Here is a 15,579-nt window from a genome sequence, read left to right on the forward strand (position 1 = left end):
GCCTCTGAGGGCAGGTGTTTTTAGAAAACACTGGCTCCTTTCAAATCTGCCAAAAATCTATTCACAGCTTGGCTACCAGTACGGCCAGCAAATAGTTTGGGAATTCATGAGCTTGTGAACTGACCCGGACTCTGCAAATGAGTTGCCCAAGGTCTTTGCCAAATGCCTTTGAATAATGGACATGTCAGAACCAGATGGGGTTGCAAATGGCAGGTTATTAGTGCCCAGTGCCTGTGCCAAGCGGTGCTGCTGCACGTGTGTGCAAGCACGCAGTACGTGCAGGGCTCGTCCCTGGAGCGAATGGAGTGCCTGGGTTGCTGCAGGTAAAATGATCCAATGGGTCTCCTTCAAACCACCTAATTGCATTAACAGGGGAGATAAAATCTCAGTCATCCCCCACGTTGCTGCTGGACAGTCGCAGGCAGGCTGTGAAATGCCCTGCAGGCAGTGGGGACATGGTCAGAGGTTAACGACGGTGTCAGCCTTCATAAATCATCCCTAATGAGACCTGGGAAAATGTTGGGTTGCAGCTCTGATGCACGGTTTGGCTGTGTTGTCTCCCCTTTGCTTTGGGCTTTTTCTGCCGTTTGGTTTCCAGGGTTATCTCTGTGAAACCTTTGCGAGGCTGAAGGCACTGGAGGCTTTGCTGCGTGGCCAGGAGTCCTGGGCGCTGCTCCCGGCACAGGCTGGCTGATGTGCTGCAGAATAAATACATTTCCCCCCTTTTATTTTCCCTAGGGACAAGTTCACGTGTCCCGAGGGTGCAGAAATCTCGGGCTGGAGGGTACTGCCTGTGTCCTCGTGTGGAGGAGCAGCGTGCTCCGGGCTTGCTGGTGCTGTGGGTTTGGGATGCCTCCAGGTAGAACCCGAGTTATGAAATCTGGCTGGTCCAGTGCTGCCTCTGGGCATCATTCTGGTCAGACAAAGGGCTGCAGGGCCCTCTCTCGAGCTTTTCCTCCCAGCCCTTCTCACCTGCATTGGAACCACATCATGGGGATGTCATGAAATCCAAATGCTTCGTCTGGGAGAGTCCTGTGCAGGAAGCAGGACTCCGGATAAGCTGTGCAAGGTAGGAAGATGGAAGGAGGTTATTAAAGTCCCCACCGAAGGCTGCCTGTGGGGCTGGCAGTGGTGGGCTGCTCCAGGCTGTGTGTGGTCCCTGCAAAAGCTGCCAGACACCGGCCGGGACACGGGGAGGAGTGAAGCAGGGTACAGTGAATACTCCCTCCGATTTATTATTTATAAAGTACTGTCACAGCCCTGGAAGTGTTGGGACTCTCAGAAAAGCTGTAGGAATGTACTAATTAAAGAACACAATGGGAATGTAAATTGGGAAAGCTCCCCAGGGGGAAGCAGCCCTGGGGGGAGCTAATTTGCCAGTCCCCACTCCTCCCCTGCAAACTGGCTGAGACACTGGAGCAATTAAGGAGGAATTTGAGTGTTAAATATAATCTGGAATTGTGTTTTTGGCTTTTTTTTTTTTGTAATTGGTTTATTTTTCTCTTGGGTAACTGTGTTACCAATTCTGTAATCACAACTTTAACCCTCTGTTCTGCTACAACAGGGGCTTTTTGTGGGATTTTTTGGAGGGGGGGTGGTGGTGTTGGTCTTTGTTGTTGGAAATAAATTCAGGTGAGTCTGCCAGCACCAAGGTGGCATGTCACCTCCTTGTGCCATGAAGGATATATGGCCCCAGGGCATTAGCGGATCTGGTAACAGACGGTCCCTAACTTTGGAATAATGGAATTACAGAATGGTTTTGGTTGGAAAGGATCCTAAAGATCATCTAATTTCAACCCTGCCATGGGCAGGGACACCTTCCACTAGACCACATTGCTCAGGGCGGGCTCCAGCCTGGCCTTGAAACACTCACAGAGATGGAACATCCAAAATTTCCACGGACAACCTATTCCAGGAATAAAGTACTGGTTGTCAGAGGTGTCCCCTGAAATCCATCCTAAAAATAGGCCTTTTTGGTTGGTCTTTTTTCCTGCCCATTTCTTTTCTGTGTGTCCTTGCTTACTCGTTCTGCTGTTTTCTCTTATCTTGCCCTGCTCAGGAAATACATGTATTTGGTGTCACCTGAGCTGTGGCCAGTAGTGTGGGCTCAGGGTAGTGGCTGTGACTTATTTCTCTTTTTCTGTCAACTTCTTTTATACGGTCCAGGGTGAGAAGAGAAATGGAGAGACTGTCACAGATGTGAGGTGAAGTAAAGACGTGCTGAGGCTCTGGTGGGCAGCAAGGGCCACCATCAGCTCGTGTGCTGCTTGGTGTTGGGTTCACAGGCCAGCTGTCTCCCTGTGTCCAGGCATGCAGCTGAGCAAAGGGCTTGTGTTCTTGGGCTTTGGGGTTTTTTATTTCCTTTATCTTTAGCACACACTTCAGTGTGCTGTTTACTGGAGGGTCTTCGAAGCTTGTAAAAGAGTTTTGAGAGGAAAAGCTGGTGTGATTGTAGCTGGTGTTGTTCGTGATGGCTTGGTGTTGGATCATTTTAAGATGGTGTTCTCAGGCAGGCAGCAACTAGTGTGTTGCAGGGTCCTCCTCCCTCTCTCATTTTTATCCTTGTGATTAGCTTGAATATTTATTACATTTTATCAATAGGCATTAGTTGCCTGAGATTCTCATCCATTGCTAGCTGCCATTTGCAAGGGTTTGAGAGCTCTCAAAGCCCAGACATCGGAAAACATCATAGATGTAGATTCATGTGATAATGAGAACCCTCAGAACAGTAGGATTTTATCTGCCTGTAGGGGCTGACGTGCTCTGGATAAGCTAATGCTTTGTGATAGAACAGCATCCCTGGTCCTAACCCTGAAAAGCCTGAATTCAGCCTTGCATGAGGGCTGCAGAGCATCCCTCTATCTCCCAGGGATATTGGGAAGGGAAGCTCCCACCCACACAGCCCACTGCAGCTGGTGATTTCTGCTGCCACCAGACCAGGCTCCCTCCTCAGGGTGAAGCCACAATACCCCATGACCTCCTTGCTGTGGCTGCTCCTTGGCAGCCTGGTGGCTCTTCATCTCCTCTGCCCACCTGGATCCAGTAGCTGCGTGTGGGGAAAAGTCACTCTGAGCCCAGGAGAGCCCCTCCCTGGCTGGGGCTGGACAAGCTTCTCCCTGGCAGGGCAGGAGGGTCATCTGGTGGAGACCTCTGTGCTCCACATCTCCCACCATGACCACATCTGCCACCGGGCAGAAACGGGCCCTGGGGTTTCAGCATTGTTCAGAAGATCTCTGCCAGGATCCAGAGCAATCCCAGCAGTCTTCCCCTAAGCCTGCCTGTATTTATTGCCATTTGTTCTGGTTTATTTTTCCAAAAATAAAAATGGGTTGAAGTAGTGCAAAAGCTGGGAAGGAAACAGGCTGAAGGAGCCTGAGGAAATAAAGATTTAGAGATTATGCTGCACACACACCCCCCCCCCTTTCCACCCCCCTCTCTGAAAAATCCACAGAAATGTGGAATTTAAAACCATTCCACTTTTTTTTTTCTTTTTTTTTTCTTTTTTTTTTTTTTTTTACTGTAGGGCCTGTAGATTCCATCTATTACCCACAGTAGGTAGTCTGGTGAGGCAAAACAGCAGAAAAGTAGTACTTTCCCTATTTGAAGATGGGAAGGGGGGGGAAGGGAACCTGTGGTGGAGCCAGGAGCATGGCCCATACCTCTACCATCACTAGCTGTCCCTTTCTCTCTTTCTCTTTCTCTACTGCCTGCAGCACCAGTGATGGTCTTTTAGAGACCATGCTGGAACCTGCTGGCACTCAGGATTGCATTCAGGTTCCAAAATGGCATTTTCCAATGTGACCTCTGACCAGCCTGTGCTGCTGGGGTATCCAGTTCTCCCCAGAGCTGATGCTGATCACTCTCCCTTCCTCCTTCTCTCACCATCTGAAGTTAGTTTCCTCTGGAAGACAGGGGTCAGGAATACTCGGGTGCTGACGGATCAGTATGTGCTTTCCTGGATCGGGGCCTTGCATTCCTCCTGCCCGTCCAGCTGGATGCAGGATCCTTCAGGACTTGGGGAGATGATGCAGTGGGGCATGAGACCCAAGAAGCAGCAAAACCTCTTGCCTGCAGCCCCTGCTGCTGCTGCTTTTCTGCTGGCAAAGGAGCTCACCTCTGTTGTGGGGATAAATTAAAATCAAGGAGCAGCTGCTGTGTGCTGGGGTGGGTCAGGCTGGTGGTGGCTACCGGCGCTCAGTCCTAACCCCAGCCTGCTCATTTACCTCTCTGGCCTGTGAGACAGCAGCTTCCCGCTGGGAAACAGCCCTGGGCTCTGCTTGTCCTGTCTTTGGGAGGGGAAGAGGCTTCCTGCGGGCGGGCGGTGTGGATCTCAGCCGCGGGGCGAGGTAAGTCACCTTCTCTCTCAACCGCGGGGTTGTTTGCACAGCTGCGAGTGGCCGTGCCCGCTCCAAGAGCCCCACACTCCTTCCTCCCCGCGCCGAATATCCGGGACGGGCATCCCTGCGCTCTCCGCGCACTTTTCATTTCAGTGGGCGAGCCTGGGGAGCCGAGCATCCCTGCGAGCATCCCTGCGAGCATCCCTCCGAGCATCCCTGCGAGCATCCCTCCGAGCATCCCTCCGCGCATCCCTCCGCGCATCCCTCCGAGCATCCCTCCGAGGCTGCGGCCGGCCCTCCGTCACCCCGCTGCTGTTCCCTGCCTGGCACCACGGCGCAGCCGGCTCCATCCGGGCTGCCCAGCAGCGCCGGGGCAGGGCTGCCCGTGGGAATGCCGCCGTGGAGCGCACGCAGCTCCAGGCTGCCGGAGCAGGAGGTTCTCTGCCACCCCGGGGCGCTGACAGCCTCCCTGGGCAGCGCCTCCGCGTTGTTTTGTTCCTCGCCAGCCCTCCCGCTGCCCAGCCAAGCCCTTCCCTGCGTGCGGGTTTCGTGGCGGTGCCGCCGGGACGCTGGCAGCCTGCTGACATCCGTGGGTTGTGGGTTTTTTCCCTTTGCTCGGCTGCCTCCATCACCCCGGCACCCCAGCATGACGCCCATCTTCGTGCTAGCAGGGGCTGCGAGGTTTTCGTGGCTCCTCTCTGCTCCAGTCCTGCCCCGTTTGTCCCGAGACTCCGCTGGGGCAGCTGCCCGTGCTGGCCCTGGGATTTACTACAGCCAGTTTGTTTTCCCGAGGAAGTTACTTTCCAAGCATCTGGTCTTTTATGAGGTCTGATCAAACAAGGTGGTATGTGTGCAAGCAGGGGGTGGTGTTTTTATGCTTGTACATGTATTTTAAATTTTTATAAATAGCGGAGAGATGAGCTGCTTTCTTAGTCCAAAGCTGCATCTCTTGTTCCTGTGGTTTTTCTGAAATTGTTATTGGATCCAGAAAGCAAGTTGCTTCTCTGAAACAACACAAGGGCAGTACAAATGCTCATGTCTTGGCAGATGTACATACTACTAGTAGAATACTAGTAGTATTCTGCAACGTTGATGCAGAATTATTCTCTAAGAGCACTGTTCACAGCACAAGAGGCAGTCAGCCACAAAGGCTATGGGGGAAACCCAAATCCTTCTGCACACAGCTTGCTGGCCCATTGAATCTCTTCAGAAAATGGCAAGAGACATAACCTGTTTTTAGGGGCTAGGGTTCAGTTTGCAAATAATTTTCCTGGAATAAAAACAAAAAACAAAAAATCAACCAACCAAACAAAAAACCCGCCAAAGGTGAGGTTTCATTGTGTTTGTGGGCAGAACCAGAGAGAGAAGCTACATGCAAGTGTCCAAAGGGGTTCTGGGGTTTCACTGGTGCACAAGCAAGTCCTGCATGAAAAAAAAGATGAGACAGAATCTTGCTGTAGAGCTGCTTCTGCTTGTATTTGTTGCTTTTAAGGCTTTGGCTGAAAAAAAAAAGGAAACGAGAAATGGAAGTGTAGCTCTCCAGTGTTAGCTTTTGGGGGAATTTCTTGCAATGAAATTGGAAGGAGGATTGGCTGGGAAGCATTGTAGTGATAGAAGAGGGAACTGTGCTATCTGCAGCCCTTTCATTAATGGGTGGTTAATAAGTGCTGTGCTAATGGTGTGTGGGGACCTGGTTACTTGTGGCTTTCCATCTGGGAAGTTTTAAAAGTATCTACAGAGCTGTATCATCTCATTTATATTTTAATGCTACCACCTCACCTCTTCCCTTTCTTCCTCCGTGTGCATCCCTTTCACTCCTGGGCTGGCTGCAGCCGAGGTAGGGGCTGTGTCCCCCGAGGGAAGCCTGGCTCCCAGGGAAGCCACCAACACATGAACTTCTCCAGGTGCTCGGGAGCCCTGGAACCCACAGGGATACAACCACCCCAGTGAGAGCTGCCCTGCCGCTGCTTTTCAGAGCACCTGCCTCTTTTCTCTGCCCTTGCAGAGGCGGGTCTGGATGTCAGTGCTTAATCCCCTCTCCCGCGGTGCCCCCGCGGAGCCCACCCTGCCGACAGAGACAGCACCCCGCCGAAGCCACCCCTCGGCACATCCCCGGCTCCGGGATTTGTTTTTCATTTCCTCTCGGTCTCCCCTCTCTCCCACTGTGAGACGTAAGGGTTTGGCAGCAGATCTCATTCACCCTGTTTGCTTTCCTGCAGAGAATAATTTCTTCAGGGTGTTGTGTTAGCAGCGATGGGGGGCTGAGGCAAAGGCACTGATGTCTTCCTGAAGAAGATGTGAAAAGCAAATCTGTGCTGTGTGACCTAACCTCCTACCTCCTCGCCACTCCCCAGGAGACCACCACCAGCTTCCCCAGCTCCTTCCTTTTTGTGCAGTTCTGTACACTTTATTTTTTCTGGAAAGTTTTTAAGCTATTCCTATAAACTTGTACCAAAAGCGAAGGCAAAAGTCACTCCTGTGAGACAGAATGACAATAGAGCTGGTATTTCCACTACTTTAAAGCAAACCATCATCAGATGGAACCAGAGTTTTCTTTGCCTTGTCAGAAAAGTATTACCTAGAAGCAAAAAAAAATCCCAAACCAAACAAATCCCGCCTTTTCAGCGGGATAGAGAATTACCAGCTGATTTTTCATCTGCACCCAGGCTTTTCTGCTCAGCTAAACCTACACCAGGGCACCACTGCAGTCATTTCCAGCTTGGTGCCAGCTGTCCTACAGGCATCTGTGAAACAATGCCCACACGATGAAAATGTCATACTGTGTGATGTGTGATGCGGGCACTGGTTTTTATGAAGATCAGAGATAGATGATGTTTCATGTCATGAGCTTCTCCTCTTGCTGCTGTAGGAATGGCCACGAAGCCATTCATGTAGAGGGGAAGGAATTGGGGGACACGAAGCTGGTTGTGTGTGTATGCATGTTTATAAGGGAGATGGGAGAGGTAAATCCTTTTGATAGATGCTTTTAGTTCAGTAAAGGGCCAAAGGAAAAATAGCCCCGAGCTTTGATTGAAAGCCTGGGTGCTGCTTTACTAGGAAAATGCTACTCGCAGTTGTTTGCACTGCTGTGAGATATTTACTCAGTGCCTCCTGCCAGCAAGCGTTTACATCTCTCAGGAGCAGCTCGCCCAGCAGGAGCTTGCCTCACATCCCTGTGTCTGGCTGCTGGTGGGGCACCCAGCCCTGTGGGTGTGAGGACACTGGGATCAAGGTACTGGGCCACCTGCAGCTTCATGGAGGGCAACTGATGGGCCAGTAGCTCCTGCTTTAGCTTCTTCTGGAGACTCAGTGCTCTCCCCAGAACCTTTGGGAGATCTTTCTGGGGCTCCGTGGAAACAGGAGGAAAATGCTTCCTCCTGGTTTTGTCCTTTGGTTGTGCCTCCACCTTTGCTTGCTCAGCTGCCATCCTGCTCTCTGCAGAGGGCAAGTCTGGTGCCAAGAACAAACAGCACCAGGGACTTTCTGCAGCCAGTGCATGCTCATCTCTGAGCTCAAAGCCATCTTTCCGTGAGGGCTTCATAAACCATGCTGCTCCCGGGCACATTTCTTACCTTTGGCTGAAGTTTTTCTGGGAAGCAGACACAAACTGTTCATGGGAAGTTACTGCGAGGTATTTGCTCCGTTCTGGGTGTGCATTGAGGAGGAGCAGGCAGTGCCTTACCATGACCCACGAGCTCCTGCTCAGTCCTCTGCCCTTGCAGAGCAATGGAGCAGATAAGAGATAACTGCCTCATGTTGTACATTTTTTTCCCCCCAGCTTCTCATTTGGGATGAGATGAGCATAAGCAGGGATTAGTTTGTTAAGCTGTGACAGTTCATTAAACTTCTTGGACTTTTTCTCTGTGTTTCCTCTCCAGATACTGTTGATGGCTGAGCTGGTGTGGGGGCGTGTGTGCAGATACCATGGGACAGGGCAGGCAGTGGAAATTTTTGAGATTTTAGTTTCCAGACACCCTTATCTATTTGCAAAGCCTGGCAAGTACCTGCAAGACCTTTTGCATTTTAGATATTTCTATTTTGAAAAGCCTCTGGAAGTGAAGTTCATTTTCCTTTGCTATTTTTTGCATCGAAGCAAGCCTCTTTTTCTGTTAGGAACTGATGGCTAAGGCTTAGATGTATAAAACTTTGTGAAATTAATACGAGCCATGGCCTGAATCTCCTGCATGGCTCTTAAATCCTCTGACTTGTAAACAAGGAGCCTAGTTTGCAGCTGACTTTCAAAGTCTGCCAGAGGAAAACCCGGAAGGCTGAAGGTAAAACTGGAGGGATGTTCACAGGGAAGGGGAAGGGAGCTATGTTGTATTCTGTGATTAATACCTTGTTAATTGCTGCACAAACAGCAGGGTTGGAGCTTGTGGTGGCTGAGTGTCAGGGCTGTGCCTGTGGTTATCACCATCACACCAGTCCTTTTTGGCTCTGAAGCCTGTGTAACCCCATTTTTCAGGCTTTGCAAGGAGAACCCAGCACTCAGGACTCTCTGGGCTCTAGCAGTGGGTTTGGCTGCCCTGTTGGGTTACTGTGCATGGGAATGTGCTCCTGGCTGTATTTTTTCCCAGTGTGAAAAAGTCATCTTGGAAAGGAAATTAATTGCATGCAAAGCTGTGCCACCCCACAGTGAGTTTCACCCTGCACACAGCACAGAAGGGGCAGCTGAAGGTAGACATGTGAGAGCATCTCTTGTGTAGCCACAGAAATCTCATTTGATCCTCACTGGTGGGAAAGGAAACGAAGCAATAACCCAGGACAGTTTAATAGAGTTTGGGTGAAATACAGTTGTTTTTGTAAGCTGGTCTCTGTGCAGTGAGGGCTCTTTAGCCCATTTGTTGTGCTTGGCTCTGCTCTGGATGTTGGCATCAGCTGCTCTGCAGGTGCACGTGTCTTTGGCAGGAAGGAGCTGGGATTTGGGGATTCGCCTTTGTTGCAGGAGGGGGGAGAGCAGGGGGGTGGAGGGGGAAAAAGCAATGAGATGATGGTTGTGTCTTTCAAGTGAGTAGGATGCACTGGGGAGGCGGAAGGACACAGCCCAGCGTTCACTGGGGTCTCAGAGAGTCAGCTGGAGAGCGGGGTCCTGTCCTGGTGGCTCTTTCTGCTCTTCCTGGGACAGAGCAGGAGTGAATCCTGCAGGCTGTGTGGCGGCAGAATTGGGATGAGGCCAGCTCTGGTGAGCAGAAGTTTGCCACTGAGACGAGCGCAGCTGAGACAGGGAGAATTTCCTGTCATGTCCCCAAAATCTTGAAAGTTTGGGGGAGCAGGAGGGTTGTGCATTTCCAGAGCAGAGCCCCTAGGGGTGCAGAGAGATGACATTTTGGAATGTTTTTGCAATGTACCTTCCTATTGTTTTCACCTCCACCTTTGCTCCTTCTTTCCTGCCTTGTGCCGTACAGGGGACCAGCAGAGGTCAAAAAGGTCAAAGGCACAAAAACCCAAAAAACTTCAAACCTCAGGTGCCCTGAGGAAGTGTTTTTACCCTCCCAGCCATGGTGGGACAGAATTCCCAGGGCAACTATTCCTGAGGCCCTCAGATGTAGTTCTTGGGGGGCATCACTACTGTGAGCACTGCTGTGCTTGCCAGCTGCTGCCCAGTTTTGGGGCACAGGGACTAGAGGGAGCAGGCTGGGAGCCCCTGTAGCCCCCTGGACAGGGGCTATTGGGCCCAGCAGACAGAGGAAGGGAAGAGGCTGATGTTTGCCCCTGCGGATGAGCAGAGCTCCGCACGCTGGCACGAGCCCAAGGCATCTTTGCTTCCTGCCACCCTTTCAAATTAAGCAAACGATTCATTTTATTTCTTTAATTTTCCAAATGGAAGTGAATTGGCTGTGCTGGCAGGTGCCTGATTGACGTTCCAGAGAGGATGGGAGCTGGAGGCTTGGGGGGCTTTCTGATCCATGCATGCCCCAGCAGGGACTCAGCCCTGCTGCTGGGGGCCAAGTCCTGCTCTTAGGAATGAGAAAGGATTCAAGCCATGGGTAAAACGGTAGCAATGCTGAGCTCCTTTGAGGTCTTTCCAGGGCAGAGGAGAGAGCCATGACACCCTTAGTGCCCCCTATTAACTCCTGGCATTTGGTATTTTATGAGTGTGGCTTTTCCTCTCGCTTTTATGATGCTTTGCAGACCCGTTCTCATGCATTTGTTCAGTCCCTGCCTGCTTCGCAGGGATGCTATCAATAAATGACACTGGCTTCACCACTAAAGGGGACAGAGTCCCCATTTGCAGGGAGGTTTTGTGGTGGGATGCTCCCACTGGGGACCCACAGAGAGAGCCATGCACCCCTGCCCCTCTGGGTGCTGTAGCCGCACCCCTAAACCTCCCTGGCTCTGCACACAGGTGCAGGGCTCTCTGCAGAGCTGGCTGCAACTCTGCCTGCAGTGAAGGAAGTGTCCAGAGATGGAGAGGGGGAGATTAGCCCCACTACATGACAGCGATTATCAAATCTATCCGCTGCACCGGTGAAATGAGCGGCAGCTGGTGGCTCGCTGCCCAAGTGCGTGGCGTGTAATTAAGGTCTACCTCACCAGTCTCTGTAAAGATTCCTTCCTAATCTCTGGCATCATGGTCTCATTCTGGCTTTTTACCCCTGCTGCTGTTTCTCTGCTCTGTTTTTTCCCCTCAGATGCCCTCCCCTGTCTCTTGGCAAGCAGCAGTGGGGTAGGAATCCTCCTCTTGACCCAGTCTGGGGCACTGGTAATGCGAACCCTCAGCATCTGAGGGCATTGTTGGCTGTCCTGGAACTAAATCAATCCTACTGTGAGATGCTGCTGAACCACCAGGGCTTTTTCACCTTGCCTCCATCTCTCTGAAGCATCTTGCCTGCTCCATGGGGTCCCTGGGAAGGTCCAGGGGGACCAGCCTTGGCTGACCATGGAAACCCCTGAGCTGTTCCACTGTGGAGCAAGAGAAACATGGTTGTGTTATGGTGGTGATCCCACTCTAAGTATTAAAACAGCAGGTTAATTGGCCATTTGAGGGAGGAAAAAGCAATTCTCACACTCCCCTCACCTGCTGTCAGGGAGGAAATCCCCGCTCAGTTTCAAACCAGGACTGATGTTCTTGGGCCCCGTGCTGCTGCCTGCTGCTCTGCTTGGTAAAGCTGTCACCAGCTCTCAGTCGGTTTGTGGCAGCGGGGAAACTGAGGCACAGCATGCTGATGCAATGCATTTGGGGCTGCTCAGCCTGTGTCCCAGGCCAGCAGGACTCCCAGCAGGGCAGGGACTGGCCGTAGGACAGCAGAGCCCACAGCATCATCCCTGTGCCAGCCCTGTGCAGTGATGGGGTCCTACCAACTGCCCCCGTCTCTGCAGCATGCCCTGCTGTTCCAGCAGCCCAAGATCAGCTGCACAGAGGCTGCAAGCCCAGAGAAACAGAGTTTCTGCTTTCCTTAATGCCCTGCCTATGGAGGACAAAACCCTTGGCAGTTTGAAAGAGGAAAGGTAAAACATGAGCTGTCTGTGAGCTGCATGGCAGCCAGAGGGATGCAGATAAAAGCTCTGCTGTCTACCACCGAGATAAATTTCATTTCTGGCTAATTCAGGAGTGAAAAGGAAACTCGGCAGCTGGGTTTTGTAATCCTGCACAGACAAGGTTTTCTGGGAGACACTGGAGCTGACTCATTTTTACGTGGGCATTAGAGATCTGACAACTTAATTGCAGCGAGTTCTTTGGAAGGGGAGCAGGAATCAATAGGTGTTGGTTAAGGCACTCGTTTTAAGATAACGTCTATTTGTTAAATTATAGTAATTTGTCTCCGTGCAGCCTCAGAAGCTGTTAATTGCGAGCAGCCCAGAGGGTCGGCGTGCTCTGTCCCAGCTTGAAACCCAAACAGTGTCCATGCCCTTTGGATGCCTGGGATGGACATGCTGGCAGTGCTGCCGGCTAGTGGTGCCGCTGCCGCGGTTCAGGCAGGAGGGTCCCCAGCTCCGGGGGACGCTGAAGGTTATGAATTCAAGCCCTTAAGCGTGTCCTGTAATCCCTTTTCTGGCGCGGAGAAGAGGCAGCCTCTTCAATTTCCAGGGCATGAAGGGCCGGAGGGTATGCATTTCCCAAAGGCCAGCCCAAGGCTGCAGGGAGAGCAGCCAAAAATACTCAGCTTATTTGGGCACGGTGGGGATTCGCCTTACAAGGCTGGAGAGTAGTTTGTTAAACTAAAAAAAAAAAAAAAAAAACCCAAAAAAAAAAGGCAACCCAAAAAAACCCCAGCGCACCCTGGGACCAGATGCTGAGTTCTGCATGCTGGAGCAGCAGGGAGGTCTCCATGGGCTCCTGGGGACTGGCTCTGCTCCAGATGTGCATGCACAAACCCCCCTGCTCCTGTCCTGGTCCCACCAGGACACGGCTCTCCTGGAGCTTAGACGTTTCTCTCCGGGGCTTTGGGCTGATGTGGTCTGGGCTTAGGGGCATGTTGCAAGCAGAAGGTTCAAGGGGATGCTGCTGCTCCTCAGTGGGTTTGAAGGGTCTCATACAATCACAGAATGCTGCGGGTTTGAAGGGACCTTAAAGACCATTGAGTTCCATCCCTCCTGCCGTGAGCAGGAGTGCCACCACTTGATGGTAGGGCTGTGGTGTGGCGTGGTTGGACAGATGAATTTCCCCAACTGGGGCGTGCTGCAGACCTTCTCTGTGCTCCTGGCAGCTCCTGTCTCTTTGAGCCACTTCGTAGGACATGGATCCACTGGGCCACTGCACACCTGTGTGTGAAGGTGCCACAGGAGTATGGGATAGCTGGAAGTGATGGGTAACACCTGCAGGAGCTGTGTCTTCCAGCCCATGCATGCCACCCCTCAAAAAACTCCCTGCGTTTGTGTGTATTTTCATGGGAGGCAGGAAAGTCTCGACAAGCACCGCGTGTTTTCTACTCAACGTTTTGCTTAGAGCATGCTTTATTTTTCTGATTTTCCCTCTGCTTTTTCCGGCTCTTCTTTCACTCCCCAGCCGTGTGAGCACAACCTACTGCCACCTGGTGAGAGCTGTCTGATGCTACACATCCCCCTGGGCAGGGAGACTTCCCCGGGCTGCCTCCCTGCCTGGCCGGCTCTGCCCTGCCCTGCTCCTCACAGTTCACACAGCTGGTACACAAAAGCAGCAAGGCACTGGGAAGAACAACATCCAGATCAGAGCATTAAGCAGAAGAGGCTCTTAATGGAGCAAGGGGTTGTATATTCTCCCTGTCTGACACAGGTTATCTGTTGTGCAGTGATCTGGTCAATGGTGCTTGAAGTGTCTTCCAGAGATCTTGGGAAGAAGGAGCACCCAGAACTGGATCTGTGCTGTGCTGTGCTGCAGCAGTCCAGCTGAGGAGCAGGACCAGGTGGGCCCTGCTTTTCCCTCCACATTCAAAATGTGTCTCAAAACCATGCAGAAAAGAAGCAGGAGACAGCTCTTTCTGCATCTCAGCCCTTCAGAGCAGAACAGGGTGAGAGCCTTGTGTCAGCAGGCACAATTTCCTTTGCAGGCCATGTAGCCAGCAAGCTAGCACTGCTCACCCAGGGCTTTCAGTCCCACCATGCTCCCATCTGCCTTCACCTTCCACTTACCCATCAGAATGTTAGCCCCTGGATTTGGTGCTGGAGGGTTAAAAACTGAATTCTGCCTTCAGTAGTGGCTGAGCTTTGGGTGCTGGAGAGAGCAAGACTTGACCTTCCCACTCCCATGGTGTCTCATTGTCTCCATAACCAGCAGAGATCCTAGCAAGAAGGGTTCCACCCTTGTTCCCTGACCTGAAAGGGCAGGATGCTCCAGTGCAGCCAAGCACGGAGCAATGTGGGTGTGCTGGGATCCAGGCAGCTCCCGCCAGGGCAGCCAGGAAAGTCCTTTGCATGTGGGCTGGATGTGTCAGCCTGCACCAGGCTTTGTGTTTGCCTGCTCAGAAGGACACCTGTGTTCACCCATGCACGTGCTCAGAGGGATGGGGAGGGTGCCCACACCCCGCAGGCCTTGGGGGTGCGGAGAGGGTTTCTGTGCTCCAGGCTCCGGGCTGGGGGGACAGGGAGGTGCACGTGACAGTCTCCGTGCCTGCACACCGTCCACATTGATCTCATGTGCTGAGATTCTCGCAGGCACCCAAAGGAGTCATCGAGCTGCGTGCTGATCGCTGCACGCTGCCAAAATCCTCTGGAATCCTCTCCCCTGCGTCGCCCCTTCCCAGGTCAGCGTCAGGCTTTGCCGCAGCAGGTGCTGAAACCCGTCCCTCCTCGCGACCTGCCTCCCTTGCTTTTCCAGCACATTTTCCAGAGGTCAGTCATCCCCTCCCCACCGCTGGATTGCTTTCCTGCCCCTTCCCACCTGCTCCATCCACCCAGCAGATTTTTGGAGCTGGAGAGCAGCTATGGAGGGGTCTGGTTGAGGGAACATGAGTCCGAGGGAGAAATCAATCCTATCATGACCTGGAGCTGAAATCTTGGAAACACCATGTTCTGATCCAGCAGCTCTCGAAGAACCAGGGCCGAATATGGCACTAGCTATTTCTGTCTGCTGGCAGCTATTCCTGGCCTTGACCCCAAGGTCAGTCCTTTTTTCTCACCTCCTTCCCTGTGCGCTCGGGTGAGCTCAGTGCAGGGTGTGCACACTCAGCCAGCTATAAATAACAGCAGCTGTGGATGACCCCTTGGAAGGGCTCCGAGCGGAAAGCATCCCCAGCTCTGCGGGCAGCCAAGATCCCCTGCCCCAGCCCAGCTGAGGGTGATGGGCTCTGCCTTCCCACCAGGGGTGTTTTCTGTGGGATTTTCAGTCCCAGAGCCCCACTCTTCCCCGTAAGCAGCCATTCAGACTTTCAGGCTGAGTGAGTGCGCATGGAGGAGTTTATTTTTTTTTAATATTTATTGAAAGCCACTCAAGCTCGACTTGCTGTCCTGCAAGACACCTGTGTTGAGATATCTTTTTTCCTCCAGATCTCTTTTCCTCTTGGGAGTATTGAGCAACCCGGTGGATGTGGCAAGGGGAGTGTCCAGGAGGATGCAGCTCCATGGGAGCCTGCATGCTGCTACAGCCTGCCGTTTCCTCACTGCTTTCCTCTTCACTCTCCCTCTTTCCTTCTCCACACCCTTCCCCCCTTTCCCCCCACTATCTGCCCCCCTTTTCCGTGCTGTCACCTTCCCTCTCCCTCGATTTTCCTCTGTGCTCCTCATCCCTCCTCATTTCACTCTGTAGCTGCCCTGCATTCGGATACACTCCCCTCCGTACTCCCACTGTTTTTAGTCCTCCTTTTACTCTATTCCCTTTCTCTCCTTG

General features: G+C 52.3%; 1 protein-coding gene across 9 annotated transcripts in view; it reads left to right on the forward strand.

Annotated features, from left to right (window-relative positions):
* Positions 1-15,579, forward strand: part of CNTFR (ciliary neurotrophic factor receptor) — a 200,349-nt gene that overhangs the window by 67,389 nt on the left and 117,381 nt on the right. For 5 of the 9 annotated variants that reach the window (XM_064403726.1, XM_064403725.1, XM_064403728.1 and 2 more), the window contains one exon: positions 4,244-4,346. The exons of the other annotated variants lie outside the window; for them this stretch is intronic. In XM_064403726.1, coding sequence (XP_064259796.1) covers positions 4,244-4,346 — 103 coding nt within the window. The remainder of the gene's footprint in view (positions 1-4,243; positions 4,347-15,579) is intronic. 9 annotated transcript variants of the gene reach the window in all.

The sequence above is a fragment of the Passer domesticus genome, chromosome Z (assembly GCF_036417665.1).
Source record: "Passer domesticus isolate bPasDom1 chromosome Z, bPasDom1.hap1, whole genome shotgun sequence".
NCBI classification, from domain to species: Eukaryota; Metazoa; Chordata; class Aves; order Passeriformes; family Passeridae; genus Passer; species Passer domesticus.